This window comes from Phocoena sinus, chromosome 9 (assembly GCF_008692025.1).
Source record: "Phocoena sinus isolate mPhoSin1 chromosome 9, mPhoSin1.pri, whole genome shotgun sequence".
Lineage (NCBI taxonomy): Eukaryota > Metazoa > Chordata > Mammalia > Artiodactyla > Phocoenidae > Phocoena > Phocoena sinus.
In genome coordinates this window covers 15,927,731-15,942,699 of record NC_045771.1, presented here as the reverse complement: position 1 = coordinate 15,942,699, position 14,969 = coordinate 15,927,731, and the positions used below count along the sequence as shown (strand labels likewise).

Sequence of the window (14,969 nt, the reverse complement as noted above, 5' to 3'; positions counted from 1 at the left end):
ACTCCCTCCTACACTTTCTGGAAACTTTCCCCTGATACCTTTGTCCTGCCAACAGTCCCTACCAAACTCCCACATTATACACTGTCTGAACAACAAATCTTACCCTTACTTTATATTCCCTTCTACTTTTATTTATTTTTTATATACAGGCCCATCCTCCAATTAAACATTCCGTTCCTGTAACAAACACTGAGACAGCCACTGGACTTGGCACAAGGAATATAAAAGTAAAGACATAGTCTTTTGCCCTCATGTTGTTTAGAGTGGGGGAGACAGGTCTGAAAATGAAAAATAAAATGTCCTTTTGTATATGCCATAGAAAGATGTCTCTGTAAGGCAAAGTAGGAGTCACACATAAAGGGAATGATCAGAAAAGTGTTCCAGAGGCAAGTACACTTGAGTCTTGAATGATGAGTAGATGCCACGTTGAGGTTCAAGATGGAAAAGAAGGTTACAGAGAACCTCGGACAGTGAGAGTTTCTCAAGGGCAGACTGTGCCTAAGTGTTACTACCTGGGTAAGAGCCTGGCACTGTGTCCTTTGCAGTGATGGTGATGATGAAATTTGGTAAGCCACTGAAAATAACACCTCTTTAAAGAAATCTGTCAGTTCTCCATATGAATCATGAAACATTCATAATCCTCTGAAACATGCTGACCTGCATGTCTCTGTATATTCGGTGAAAATAGCAAATCCTAAATCAGATTTAAAAACTGCCTCCTCTAGAGTCATAGTTGTATTTCCTTGACCTTGTAGCAGAGGCTCAAATCGTCTGAATAAGAGTAACTTCAATGAGGCAGTACAACTTTAGCAGACAATCTCAGACTAAAAGTTTGATGTGTTTAATATCCTTCATGTCCCCCCCAAAATGACAATCTAATTCACGCAGCTGGCAAAGTGAGATCTTGCTTTCCTACCTGATAACCATAATCATCGCTAACATGCCTATATGTTAATAGATTGGAATATTTTCAATGTACTTCCTCAAGCACTGTCATAATGCAGTAGTGATTAAAGCACTGGGCAAGACTCCAACCGACAGTTAAATGACCAATCCTATTAAAACTCTCAGTTCTGTTCCAAACAACTGCACGTTCTGATGTGCAACAGTTCAGCCATGCATGGCTTAGCCACTATGAGAATAAAAAAGCTTCTGTTTTCCAATCAAATTAAGTATACCTTCTATCTGATGAAATTATTCATGTTTGCATTCTTTATATACAAAATGTTAAGTCAATCAAAATGTTAAGACTATCTTTACTCCTTGCTTGATTTTTTACTGGTAATTCTAAAGGCATTTACACAGTAATGCCACTAATAAACTGTCTCAAAATAAATGTCGCTTTAATTGTCCCTTCTAAAAGAAATACAATATAAGTATCAATAGTAACGCAGAAGTCTGCATTTGTCCCATGTCAGTTTGATGGGTTATTTCACATCTATGCCAAAAATTGTTTCTGCAATTAAATTTTTTAAGATTCTGCTTTAGTGAGACTTGTTTTTACTACCCATTGCATGTAAATGGATTAGCGTAATTCCCAATGTATTGTATTTCGGACTAATAGCTAATCGGTTATTCTGTGCAAGCTCTTTTGTGTTTGTTTTTTTGGTAATGGCTCTTATGGGGCTTTGAATCACTCTGCAAGTATTTGATGGCAAATGATACAAGTTTTGTCATGAACTCTCAGTCCCTGAGCAGCTGTATTTGAGAACAGTTTGAAGTCTCAACTATGGTTTGCGTGGCTTGAGAATAGCCACTCACACAATCTACCAACAAAGTAAGTACGTATGCCCCTATTGAAAATGCGGCCTGCTATCTTTCTCTTCTTTCTACAGCTGAGCTTGAGATTTCTTGACTATCCAGGTAAAAATATGGGGAAAATCCAAATAAATGGAAAACAGAAAAAAAATAATAATAATAGCTTGAGTAATTATACCTTCATCATAAATATAGTATTATTATTATTATTTTTTTACTTAACGCAAAAAGAATAGACTAACAGATACTAAGAAGTCCACACCTCTGGTCTAGGCATATCAACCAAATCTGGTTCCAATAGTTTGTGCATATTTATTGTGTACCATCTCAATATCCTCTCCATAAGTATGGTATGCATTACTCTCAATCAACAGCAATCCTCCCTTATCTAGCTCTTCAGTGGTTGTTTCTCCTCAAGGGCCTGGGCTTACCTGCAGGGAAAATGTTTGCAATTCCTTTTCCGATGGCAGGAAAGCACTTACACTAAGCCTCGGCAATAAAGGATTCAAAGTAAAGTATTAACTCTTGGCATCTTTCAACCAATGATTTTATAATCACACATATAAAACGAGGTAGACATACATATACACCACAATTGGTATGTTCCTCTCTAAAATGAAATAGTTCCATAGTTTAAAAGAAAAGAAAAAAATCGCTTTCCCACAAGAATTCTTTCTACGCCTGGTCTTTCCACCGTGAGGTCTCTCTTTGCTGCCCTCTCATTCTGAGGCACCAAAGTTTCACCACAGTACGAGGAAACATATCATTAGGATAACTTTCAGATTGATAAGACAAAATATTAGGCTCCCTTGAATGAGCTCTCTGTCCAGCACTTACTCACTTAGGCCTCTTTTCCTGGCAGGATGTCTAATTTGGAGGTTCATGCGTTAGTGATAACTGTACTACTTTACAAGTACTGTTAAGAAACGTAAAGATTTTATTAGGAAGCCCAGATCCAGAGTCTCCCAAAGAATATGAGAAATAAATGGGGTAAGAAATGGAGAAAGAAATCCCCAGTTACTTCCCCAAGTCTACTCTCCTTAAATTAGGAAAGGCAGCAGGTTATAAATGCCAGCCCTAATGTAGGACCCTCTGAATATCTAATCTCTGAGAACTGTCTAGAGCAGGGAGGTGCGGAGCGTGTCGGTGTTTCTGATTTGGGCATTTGATATTTATGGTTCTGTTGTCAACCAGCCTTTCTATCTGTGATTTTCTGGTTAACCAGAGAAAACTATGACTCTTTCTTTAATCAGTACTCCTTCTATTTAGCTCAGCATTTGACCCTCAAAGCCTCATGAAACCAGGAATGCAAAGTCTTACAAAATTGCTGAATTCAGTAAGAGAATTACAGGTTTATACTCTACTTTTATTTTGTCTTCTAACAGCCTTAATCCTATAGCCCCATTCCTGATCTTTAGTATATAAAAGTGTTGTCAGAACTTTCTCTGCATTACTACTGGAATCTGAACCATTGACCTTTAGCCTTTTGTACTCTGTATTTCAAGTTCTATGAGTTAAAAGCTTAGAGGTTCTTGCAGAATCTAGAGGAAAAGTAAAATAATCCCTCATTATGACTTTTATCTCACAAATTACTTATACTTGCAGCCAAGCATTATTTTGGTTACATGTTACCATATTCACAAGGGACTAGGTACAGGCAGAGACATATTGTACAAGAAGAGAGTTTAAGAGAAAGAGATTAAGAGAGACCAAGAAAGCAAGAGATTGAGGCTTCAAAGCATAAGACAAAATCCTAAACTTTCTCTGTTCTGAATGACATAAGAAACTTTTGATGAAATATTTAACTTGTCATTATTTCATCTTATTTCTCTTTCTAAAGTTATTTTGCTTCCCCAAATCTCGATTCCATCTCTTCTAGTACTTAAATGACCACCAGCCCTCATTCATACTACCTCGTCCAGTGGAGATTCCAAGCACCATCCATGCCTAATCCAATCACCGTCAAGCCCTTTTCTTTCAACCTAAACCACCTATAGCCAGCCCCCGTACTGTTCTAAGGTGACTGTTGTCTCTTTTGTGCACATAGGGAAGACTTTTACGTTTGGCTACAAGATTTCAATGACCTTGGTTATAAAGTCCTGAACTTTAATAATTGGTGGTTTGAGAAGCTGTAAGTATTCTTATGACTTTAGTGAAAGACTCTCTTTTTATCACTTCTTAGTAGTTCACTAACTTCCAAGTTTCTAGTCAAACCTAAAGATTAGCAGTCCTGAGTCCCGGAGTAAACATCTGGTCCTGACCTTTACCATCTTTGAGACCCTGAACAATGAGGTCTCAGAGTAGCATCTGTAACAAGTTCCTATCTTGTCTAGCTCCCAGGGTCAACATGAAGGTTCAAATGGAACAGCATTAGACAAACTGTCAACATTTAAGTGATATGCGAACAAAACGGAACATGCAAAACACCTGCTGGAAACTTCCTCCCTGGGAGATGGAAATGGGACGTTGTCCTCACCTCTGGATTCATGGAACTCCAGTGTGACGTGGGCATCAAATCCGAGGCTGAAGTAATTATTGAAAACATTCAGAGGAAGCTGCAATGATGAACAAAGGCAGAGGTGAAGTTGTGTGTGACCAGGCAAAAAGAGGAAAATAAAACCTAAAGCTAGACACTTGTCTCTGGGGCAAGTCCCTGGGAGAATGATCAATTAGAACTCAAGGCAGGGGTGTCTATGTGGAAGGAACAACAGATTTTTGAATTAATTCTTTAGTGAAAGCTCAACCCAAATGGTACTCCTAAGAATTTTAAATAGTTTAGGAAAAAAGGGATACAAATACAAATTATTCAATGAGAACCATTCTTGTGTATATTGCAATAAGAGAACCTCATAAGCTGAGGGATGCACATTTGTAATAGTTACACAGGATGATTCAACAAGCAAACTTAGCAAGTAAATTCAATTGTAAGGATCGTGTCTAACCTTCTTAATCAGTGGATGCAAGTTTTTTCAAGAATTTACGTTCAGCATATTAATACTGCAACTTAAAATGAATAACATTTGTTTACCCTTCATTTATTTTCCAAAAAATACATTTTTTGACAGAAGTCATGTAAGCAATAAGTCAGTGGGAACCATTCAGCTATTCTCAACCTAGAGGAAAAATAAAAATTAAAATATATATGTGTGTGTGTGTGTGTGTGTGTGTGTGTGTGTGTATTTATCGGTATTCAGATTCCTATTTAGTCTATAAAATCTTATCTTTAATATGACTGTGAAATATGCAACGCAGACACACAGATACACATACAAGCCTTAGCTTTCCTTCCCAGAGTCCTCTGGGTCCCTGGCTGTTACTGCTACAAGCTGAGTAAAGGAAAGAACAAACTATGCAGCCTAAAATCCTGCATTAAAACTACAAAGCTGATATGATTTGAAGGCTTCAGTTGAATGTTAGAACAATTAGAAAAGCATGTGGAAAATGCTAGAAGGCAAATGGTGGTTCTTACACTTTTCCTTCTGCAACTCAGAATGAAAGATAAATGTTAAAAGTAAATGGAGGGGCTTCCCTGGTGGCGCAGTGGTTGAGAGTCCGCCTGCCGATGCAGGGGACACGGGATCGTGCCCCGGTCCGGGAAGATCCCACATGCCGCGGAGCGGCTGGGCCCGTGAGTCATGGCCGCTGAGCCTGCGCGTCCGGAGCCTGTGCTCCGCAACGGGAGAGGCCACAACAGTGAGAGGCCCACATACCGCAAAAAAAAAAAAAAAAAAAAAAAAAAGGAAATGGAGAGGTAATTTTATCTCAGCCTAGATAATGTTTCCAGATAATTATCAGGTTTATCCTCCAGATAGAAATGCACTTCTCTTCTATTAGAAATAAGTGTTTGTCCTCAAGATTTCAAACGTAAGTTTATTACAGGGTTTCATATGCCCCTTGATCAGTAAGATTTTCTGTTTGACTAGAGCGATAATCATGTCCCATTAAGAGAAAAATGAAATGAGAGGAAGAGTCAGAGGGAGAGCAAGAGAGAGATTAATGCAGAAAGAGAAAAACTGAAACAAAGGATGAACCTTCGATGGAACACCGAGTCAGAGCTTGTACTGATTCAGAGGTCAGATCAGCCCTTAGAAGTGGTTACAACCGACTAGAGAACAGGGAGAGAAACTAAACACATAGAACCTTGCCAAAACAGGTCTCACTCTCCTGGCTTCAAATATGAGAATGTCCAGTTCCTGCACTGAAACAAAATACAAGTCCTTAGTAATGACAGCAAGGGTTGGTGATCCTGCCAAAAGCGCAGATATGTTCATTTCTCCCATTTATGCTCTTTTGGCTACAATTCTAACCCATGTCTTAGCATCCACTGATAACTTAGGAGAACATCTGGTCACCATCCCCTAAATAACATCACAATTTAGTCTGTTATTAAGTTCTTATTCATATTTTCCAGGAAAAATTGCCCTGATTTCCTACACATCTCCTCAAAAATTCACTTTCAAAACCCTTTAATTATCTGGATTAATGTTCCCAGGCTGCACCAAGAAGTCTTTCCATTTCTTAAGCTATTGGGAAGAGAATTAAATATAGATTGCTATTGAGGTTCTAACCATTCCAAGTTGAGTGGGGATAGGTCCATTACATTTCCATATGGTACACTTCTTTGTACTTTAGCTGTTTTCTATCCAATTTCTGTAAGTCAAATACATTAGGAAGAAGTATTATACCCCAAGATGACACTTGTTTAAACAACATTGTGACGTTATGAACTCAAGATCAACTGAGCAATCGTGATATCTACTAAAAACCTTATAGTTTCTGGATCATAGTTTAGGCGAAAAAACCATGAAGGTAAGACAAAACCTGTTTTAACCAATTTTAGCCAAATAAGTAACTTGAGCATCTATCACAATTGGTCAGGATCATGGTACTAATCAATAAAGGTGCATTGATTTGGTCTAAAATGATATCGGATTTTAAGGCTGAAACCACCATGAAATCTTGGCCTCAATCAATGGCACAATCCAATATAGCAGGGATGCTGTTTAAGTACAGATGCCTGGGCCTTCACCCTGCATCTACTTAATCAGAATCACTGGGAATAGGACCTTGTAATCTGCATTTTATAGGCACACCTGGAGATTCTTACACAACAAAAATTTGAAAACACCGTTATAGAAGAAAAGTGGAAAGTAACAGAAAGCAAGTGTCTACTCAGAAACCTATCAAATTTATCTGAGATTGAGGCCAGAACTTAAAGCCCATGTTCCCCTGAAGCTCTACAGTAGCATTTTTACAATTACGTCCCTTGGTTTGTCTTGGGTTGAGATACAAGTTCAATCACTGAAGGAAAAACACTAAGTCAAACATTTATTTAGGCATCTTGATGTCCCAATCAAGTGATGAAATTGAAATATTTGCTATCAGACCAGAAATCTCAGGCATTTTCCTTTCTTTTGAAAGACCCTGTGCCTAATGCTTCAGATTATACGATTTTTTTAAACTCATAGGTTAAGAGTTTGCAATGAATCTGAAAGATTAGAAAACTGATATGTTTCTTTCTGGTGTGGAATTTGAGGACAGAGAACAGCTCCCTGCGCTATGGAAGTAGGTAGGAAATCTTGGTCTTTAGAAGTCTACGGGGCAGAATCATCAGGAAGTGTTATACTCATAGCCCTAGTAGCTGTCAACTCAAACACCGTCCTGTCATCTCATAGGAAGGAATCAGCTCATGACCCTCCAGCCAGGAACGTATTTCCTGTGACTCAGGCAGATACTCCAGGGTTAGCTTTCCGCTGAAGGAAGAACTCTAACCTTACACACGCCATCTTCAAGTTCTTCTGGAGGCAAGTCTGGGTTTCTTTCCACATGGAGGTTCCAGCGATCTAGCTGTACAATTGTCCCATCTTCTACTTGGCAAAGGATCTTAGAAACAGGTTCATCAGTGTAGCCCTAAGGAATCAAAGAGCACACACATTGCTGCTGGAGCAGGGAACAGTACAGCCAAAGGTATTTCATGCGAGGCAGAGCCCTTGTTCTACGGCTGTTTATTTTGTAATCAGCAAGGCTGGGAGAGTAAGCTGTTTTCCTCCAGGTACTTAGAGTTTAAGACAATAGGCATGGGTAATATGCACAGAAATACTAACTCTAGCTGGTTTGAGCTGAGGAATGACTTCTGCCAGCACCAAGAACCAACAGCCACCGGCAGGCTTTTGAGATCCATGCTGGATGGCTGTTTTTATCAGAGTGAAAACAGGTCGCCCCAGGCCTCCTACTAGAGGAATTTGGAGGATACACAGAACAAATGTATGTGGAAAAGCGGGAAAAGAATCGAGGTGACATCGGCTAGACAATTTCTTCCACTGACGTTCCATTTCACTCACCTCTCCCTGACCTTGTACTAGGACACCATTCCTTCCAGGACCTAGGGCAAGTCTGACTGAGGAATAGCTCTGCTAGGGAGCTAGCTACTTACTCCTTGAGCACACATTACTGATAGCACAATTATTAAGAACAGTCAAGCCACTGATCTGGATAAGAGGAATTAATACCAATAATACCGATGGGAGGTTAATTCATCCAAGGCCAAATAAATATCTGCTAATATCCGGACATAATTATCACCTATGGGAGGTGAATGCACCCAAAAGCCAGAGTAACATCTGCTAATATCTGAAGATAGTTTTCATGGAGCTCAGCCCAGGCAATGGTCTCATATGAGCAGTTAAAAAGCTGGTGGAGCAGCATATGTTAGCATATTGTGCTTTCTTATTTTCTTAGTACTATAAAAATAATGATGATGATAAAACGGCTGGTTAGTGACAGCTAAACTACTTTCAACAAGCTTTCCTGAATTGGCTCCATGTTGAAAAGGACAGTTGGTTACCTGTATAACCAACAGTTGGTTACTTGTATAACCTGTACAAAATCATGATGACACTGACCAGAAATCTAAATGCTCAAACAAAGCCATAACTCTTCCAGGATCGTAAATCTGAACCAGACTCACTCTTCTGGAGAGGACTGGGGGTCAGGAGCAATCCAAGTCTCTGTGGTTGTTTAACATGAGGACCTAAGGCCAACCCATCCTCTGTCTTTAGTGGGTACCTCAAAAAGCCCCAGGCCTGTGTACTGACCCCCATTTTTTTAATATAAAATGTTCCCTTCTTCTCTAGCTGACTATAAGTTTAAACTGAAGAAGTCACCAGATAAAACCATGGTTCATGGGGGACCTTGATTCTCAACTCTAACTCGTTCCTCGAACAAGAATAGCACGTGCCCCTTCCACTTGAGCATCTGTGGGTTTGGGGATCTGTTGCTGGATGACATGGGCAGCCCCTGAGGGCAGTTCTTACCCCTCCCCAGTTGAGAGTTCGAGCCAGGTCGTTCCCTGTCCCCAGAGGAAGGACCCCAACCGGAGGCTGAGGGCTCAGCTGCAGTTCGTCCAGAATGGAAAGGATCCAGCCCACCTACAGACATTTCGGGGACCAGAAGAGATATAAGGAAGACAGATAAGTTACAAAGACGACAACCTGAGAACAGGAGCCTTTAAAAGGAGCAAATAGAATAGTTCTACTTTTCTTTAAAACATGCATGTTTTAATCCAGTGACCAGGGAACTGAAAGACCACTTATGTCAAGCAGTTTCAAAATGGCAAGTCTCTTAGAGGAAAAAGAACCATTCTGCATATGCTGTATCATATAAGCAAAACTAGACCCATTCATCTGTATGTTACCTAGAGATGTACTTTAAAATTCAGGAGAGTTTACAATTTAGGGAGGTATATACATAGGGCACTGCAGGAAATCTAAGACTCGGGATCGGACTAAACCTCAATGCTGGCTCATGTTGGCTTTGTAATCTTGATTAAGTTATTTAACCTCACAGACTCATTTATCTGATTTTCAAAATGGAGATAATGCCTACCTCACAAGATCGTTATAGATTAAACTAAAACGTATATAAAAACCCTCATATGGTGCATGGCCCATGTAAGCACTTATTAAATGGTTACTCTCCATGTTATCTTAGAAATTAGTCGTGCTTTCCTAAGTATCCCTACGTTCCCCTTAATGAAACATTATGAAAACATAATTATGGATGAACTTAGTACTTATTGTAAGTTTAGGCAGAAAACAGATACTTATATACTAGAATCATATTCCTGTTTAACCTTTTTCTAAGATAAATAATACTCTGGGTTTTAGTCTTATTATAACTATTTAGAAAAAATTACCCCAAACTTGGAAACACCAAAAAGAAACTTGCATATCCTCACAATGTCATTCTAGAGTAGTGTCACAGGCTTATCTGAGAACTGTATGACTGTAGGTTAACTGAGGATTTCTGTCCTGCAGAGGTACAAATGTCAAGAAGAGATTCCTTTAAAGGTTATGGTTCATATTCCCCCATAAGGGCATAAACTAATTTTGTCTCAAATTTAGAAAAATTATTTTGGTATGAACTACATAATCATTTTCCTCTTCTTGTATTACCTTGCTGATTCCTTTATTAAAAAGCTAAATAGGGCTTCCGTGGTGGTCCAGTGGTTGAGAATCTGCCTGCTAATGCAGGGGGACATGGGTTCGAGCCCTGGTCTGGAGGATCCCACATGCCGCGGAGCAACTAGGCCAGTGAGCCACGACTACTGAGCCTGCGTGTCTGGAAGCCTGTGCTCCGCAACAAAAGAGGCCGCGGATAGTGAGAGGCCCGCGCACCGCGATGAACAGTGGCCCCCGCTCGCCGCAACTAGAGAAAGCCCTCGCACAGAAACGAAGACGCAACACAGCAAAAATAAATTAATTAATTAATAAACTCCTACCCCCAACATCTTCTTTAAAAAAAAAAAAAGCTAAATAAATTTTTGACATGTATTCATTCTAAATTTGTATGAGAATTATTTTTTTTAATTTTTTAAAAATTGTACTTTAATAGCACATTTATTGAACACTACTGCATATAAAACATGGAACTAAGTAATTGAAATAAAAAGGTAAATGAACTACACTAAGATAGGTAAGGCAGAATGCCTGCTCTCAAGGAGTTTACAATGAACAAAAAGAGAGGCATACTGATTGCTTTCTATGTGCTAGTCCCTGAGCAAATTTTTCTACTGAATTATCTTATTAAGCTTCAAAACAACTCTCTACAATAGATATAATTTTTGTCTCATTTTTGTAGATAAGGAAACCAAGACTTGGAAGGTTAGTAGTAACCTCCTTAATCATTTGCGAGGGAGAGCTGACATTCAAATCTAGGTTTGCCACACACCAAAGGCCAACCTCTTAGCCACTCTGGTGCAGGGGACCTTTCAGTAAAGAACTAACCCGGCTCTAGATGTGGCCTGAACATCCCTGAGACCATGGCATGTACCTTGGGAAACCTGTGGAACACTGGGAAACCTTGGAAATTGCTAGTCAAATTCAGTTAATTGCGGATTTATTAACTGAGGTACACAGAGGTCATGTTATTTGCTCAAGACCAAATAATCAAAAGTGGCAGAGTCGGAGTCATGCCAGGTCTGTTGACTTGCATCTAAAATCCTTTCTCTCCTCCAAGACGAGTACTTCCCAGGATGTCAAACTTGCCCATCTGGCAGAAATCTAAAACTGTCTTTACCTTCTAGAAAGGGGTATCACTATGTTCATCCAAAGTGGTAAACTAAAAAGCCAGACCTACACTAGTGTCCAAAATCCCCCCCTTTCCCCAAACTGGGCGATTTGCTCCTAGACAAGTCCTTAGATTTCCAGCCAGCACTTCTCAGCTCTTCCCTTACACACAATACTCACTAACCTTGCTAACTGAAGTCAAGGGAAAAAATGCCAGACGGTAAAGTAGTGCTGATGACTATGTTAGCTACTGCTCTGAGCTGCCAAAAGCACAAACTAGACACGGTAAAAGCAGATACCTGTAATAAACTACAAGAGGGGGATTTAAAAGTCATTAAAAAGGAGGTGAAAACTCAGAAATCCCAACAAACTGGGATCACTGGCTGCAGCTGTAAACAGCCCTGAGTAGAAACAGAGACTCTCAGAAATGCGGTGGAACTTTCTAGAAACCAATTCAATATCCCATACAGAGCAGGGAGAAGAAGGCAGTCTCTTTAAAACTTCTGAGAGATGATCATGCAGACCTCAGTCCATTTACCTTTAGGGAGATTTTTGTTATGTTTATTTGAAATAGGTCTATCTTTTCTGAGTAAAGATAATGCTATGAGTTCACACTTTCAACACCCCATTTCACTCTAGACACAAACATGGGAGGGAAAAAAGTCTTCATGGGCCAGAAACAAGTGAAGCACAATATGGCAAGCAGAGGAAACCAGGAGTTTGGCTTCTGTCTGATTAGGGGGAATAAAAGTTCACCCCTGGCTGGTAGGAGGCTGTGTATGAACCAGGCTCCCCACTGGCCAGCAGAAAAGAGGCCAAGAAGAGAGTGTGAACGATCACTGCCTGAGGCCATAACCCATAGAAAGTTGGGATGTCTTAAGGCTCGAGGCACACAGCCTCTCTCTAACAGTGCGTCCAAATTCCCACCTCAATGACACACCTGAAACACCCCTGACATGGCTGCAGGATGGGAGCCTTAGCCACTTAAAGAAAACCCGACTCTACTCTCAGGATCCTGAAACCATTCAAACTACTAGAAAGGATTAGTAAAAGGAGGCAGAGAAAGAAAAAGGAAAAATCCTAAAAAAAAGAACTACCATATGACCCAGCAACCCCACTACTGGACATATACCCTGAGAAAAACTTAATTCAAAAAGAGTCATGTACCACAATGTTCATTGCAGCTCTATTTACAATAGCCAGGACACGGAAGCAACCTAAATGCCCATTGACAGATGAATGGATAAAGAAGATGCGGCACATATATACAATGGAATATTACTCAGCCATAAAAGGAAACAAAATTGAGTTATTTGTAGTGAGGTGGATGGACCTACAATCTGTCATACAGAGTGAAGTAACTCAGAAAGAGACAAATAAATACTGTATCCTAACACATATATATGGAATCTAAAATAAAAAAAAATAAGGTTCTGAAGAACCTAGGGGCAGGACAGGAATAAAGATGCAGACGTAGAGAATGGACTTGAGGACACAGGGAGGGGGAAGGGTAAGCTGGGACGAAGTGAGAGAGTGGCATGGACATATACACACTACCAAATGTAAAATAGATAGCTAGTAGGAAGCAGCCGCATAGCACAGGGAGATCAGCTCGGTGCTTTGTGACCACCTAGAGGGGTGGGATAGGGAGGGTGGGAGGGAGACGCAAGAGGGAGGAGATATGGGGATATATGTATATGCATAGCTGATTCACTTTGTTATAAAGCAGAAAGTAACACCACCACTGTAAAGCAATTATACTCCAATAAAGATGTTAAAAAAAAAAAGAAAAAGGAAAAATCAAACTCAGCAAAACAACTTCCTCTGAACACGAGCCTGCAGAGAGATATTCTAAATCCCAGAAAGAACGCTAATAGTAAGATGGATGGGAAGGTTAGAGGAATAATTCACAGCCCATGAAACACAAATAATTTTCAAATAACTTTGAAATAAGTGTCCCATACCTTCCACGAATCGATAAGGTGTCTTCTAATAGTCCTTTGATCAGTATAATTGTCCTCATTCAAACCTTAAGAGCTGTTCCTGTTTTTGTTTTTGTTTTCTGAGAAGGTTGCCGAGAATCCACATGAAGCTGTGGCGTGGTTCCACACAAAATGCCATGAGCCCTCCGGACCCTTTGATTTTCCCTTTCTTCTCAATTGATTTGCTTTACAAAAATGCATAAATAGATTCTATCTTCTTTTTCCAACAGCCAGTTATTCAATTATTTAATTTTCCCCTGAATACAAGCAGATAATCTTAGTATTTCATCATTGCACAACGCTTGGAGCCATCAAATGTCTCCTGCCTTTCACAGCAGAGATTTCTTTTATTTGTCTTGAAATTCCCTCAGGTACACATGTTAGGCTAACAGTTCTTTGGCTGAAGTGGGCCCGTATCTCTCCTTTGCACAACGCCTGAACGGTTGTTCTCATCCAAGAGCTACATTGTCACTACCCAACAACCAGCTTCCTCAGAAGGCAACATAACATAGGCGTGCAGGGAAGGCACAGAGCTGCGAGGAGCCCAGCTGCGTCTGAAGCCTGGCTCCATCACCTACCGAAACTCACGGAGCCAGTGAGTCACCTAATCTAAGTTCCCTCCTATATAAAAGGGATAACAGTACCTGCCTCGTAGGGGTATTTTACCAACTAAATAACATGGAGACATTGCTTAGCATGTACCTGACAAATAGGAAATGCTAAATTAACATTAACTGCTATGATTAAGATATATTTTTCTTCCTCTTTCTTTGCTTCATCCATAAAGGTCCAGTTTCCTAGAAGCAAAATGCCCTCTTCCTGTCTCTCCACTTGAAGAAAAGTTGAGTCTCAAAGTTCACAAATCACTCCCACCTTTGACTGCCATCAAGTCACAAAAATCTCTCTTTCACAGACTATCACAAACAGTAAAAGCCAAGCTGCACTGCAGCATAAAAAGGAGGGAGGGAGGGAGGGAGAGAGGGGGAGCGAGAGAGGGAGAGAATATGGAACAAATACACCTACAATAGCAGGAGACATAAAAGATCTTGAGTAATGATCCGTGTACTTGCCCCTATGAAAGCAAAACTATGCAAAAGTCTTAAGGTCCAAAGCTGTTATCGGAGGCCCTCCCTTCCCAGGACCGTGCTCCTGCTGGAAGTCCAGACTGCAGGTTCGTGGGCAGCGACTGTGTTTGCTGGGGCTTTCGCATGACCCCAAATCCTCTCCACAGGCTTGACCAGCACCCCTTCAATTAAACTTCATTAATTGCAACACACACCGCTTTGCATCTTTCCCATCACAACTGAAGAAAACTCTCTGGATTGGGCAAGATCATCTTCCAGGTGGCAGAGTTCCTTTCTGCCTTTGTGTTAGGAAATGCAGGGCTGACGGGGCTAGAACACCAGGGTGCTGGGCTTCGGCCTGATGCTGCCACCCCCTGGCCCTGTTCAGCTGTGACCATCACTGAACATTTGCCAAGTGCACATGGAACAACGTTTTCATTCGGCAATATGCTAACATTAGCGTTGGCTGAGGGGTGGACAGGGCCGTGAATTGACATTTTCTCTGAACGAAGAAGATGCACAGTTGCCTTTCCTCATATCATCTGCAGGCAGAAAAGTGAGGGATACCCACACGGAGAAACCACAGGAGAACGAGGGCA

At 40.5% G+C, this 14,969-nt stretch overlaps 1 protein-coding gene across 1 annotated transcript in view; it reads right to left on the bottom strand.

The window, feature by feature from the left end:
- The window catches only part of DGKI (diacylglycerol kinase iota), a 450,391-nt gene that overhangs the window by 184,278 nt on the left and 251,144 nt on the right, over positions 1–14,969 (bottom strand). Inside the window, 3 exon segments of the mRNA XM_032642953.1 lie at positions 4,235–4,313; positions 7,531–7,668; positions 9,072–9,185. Of these exon segments, the coding sequence (XP_032498844.1) occupies positions 4,235–4,313; positions 7,531–7,668; positions 9,072–9,185 (331 nt within the window).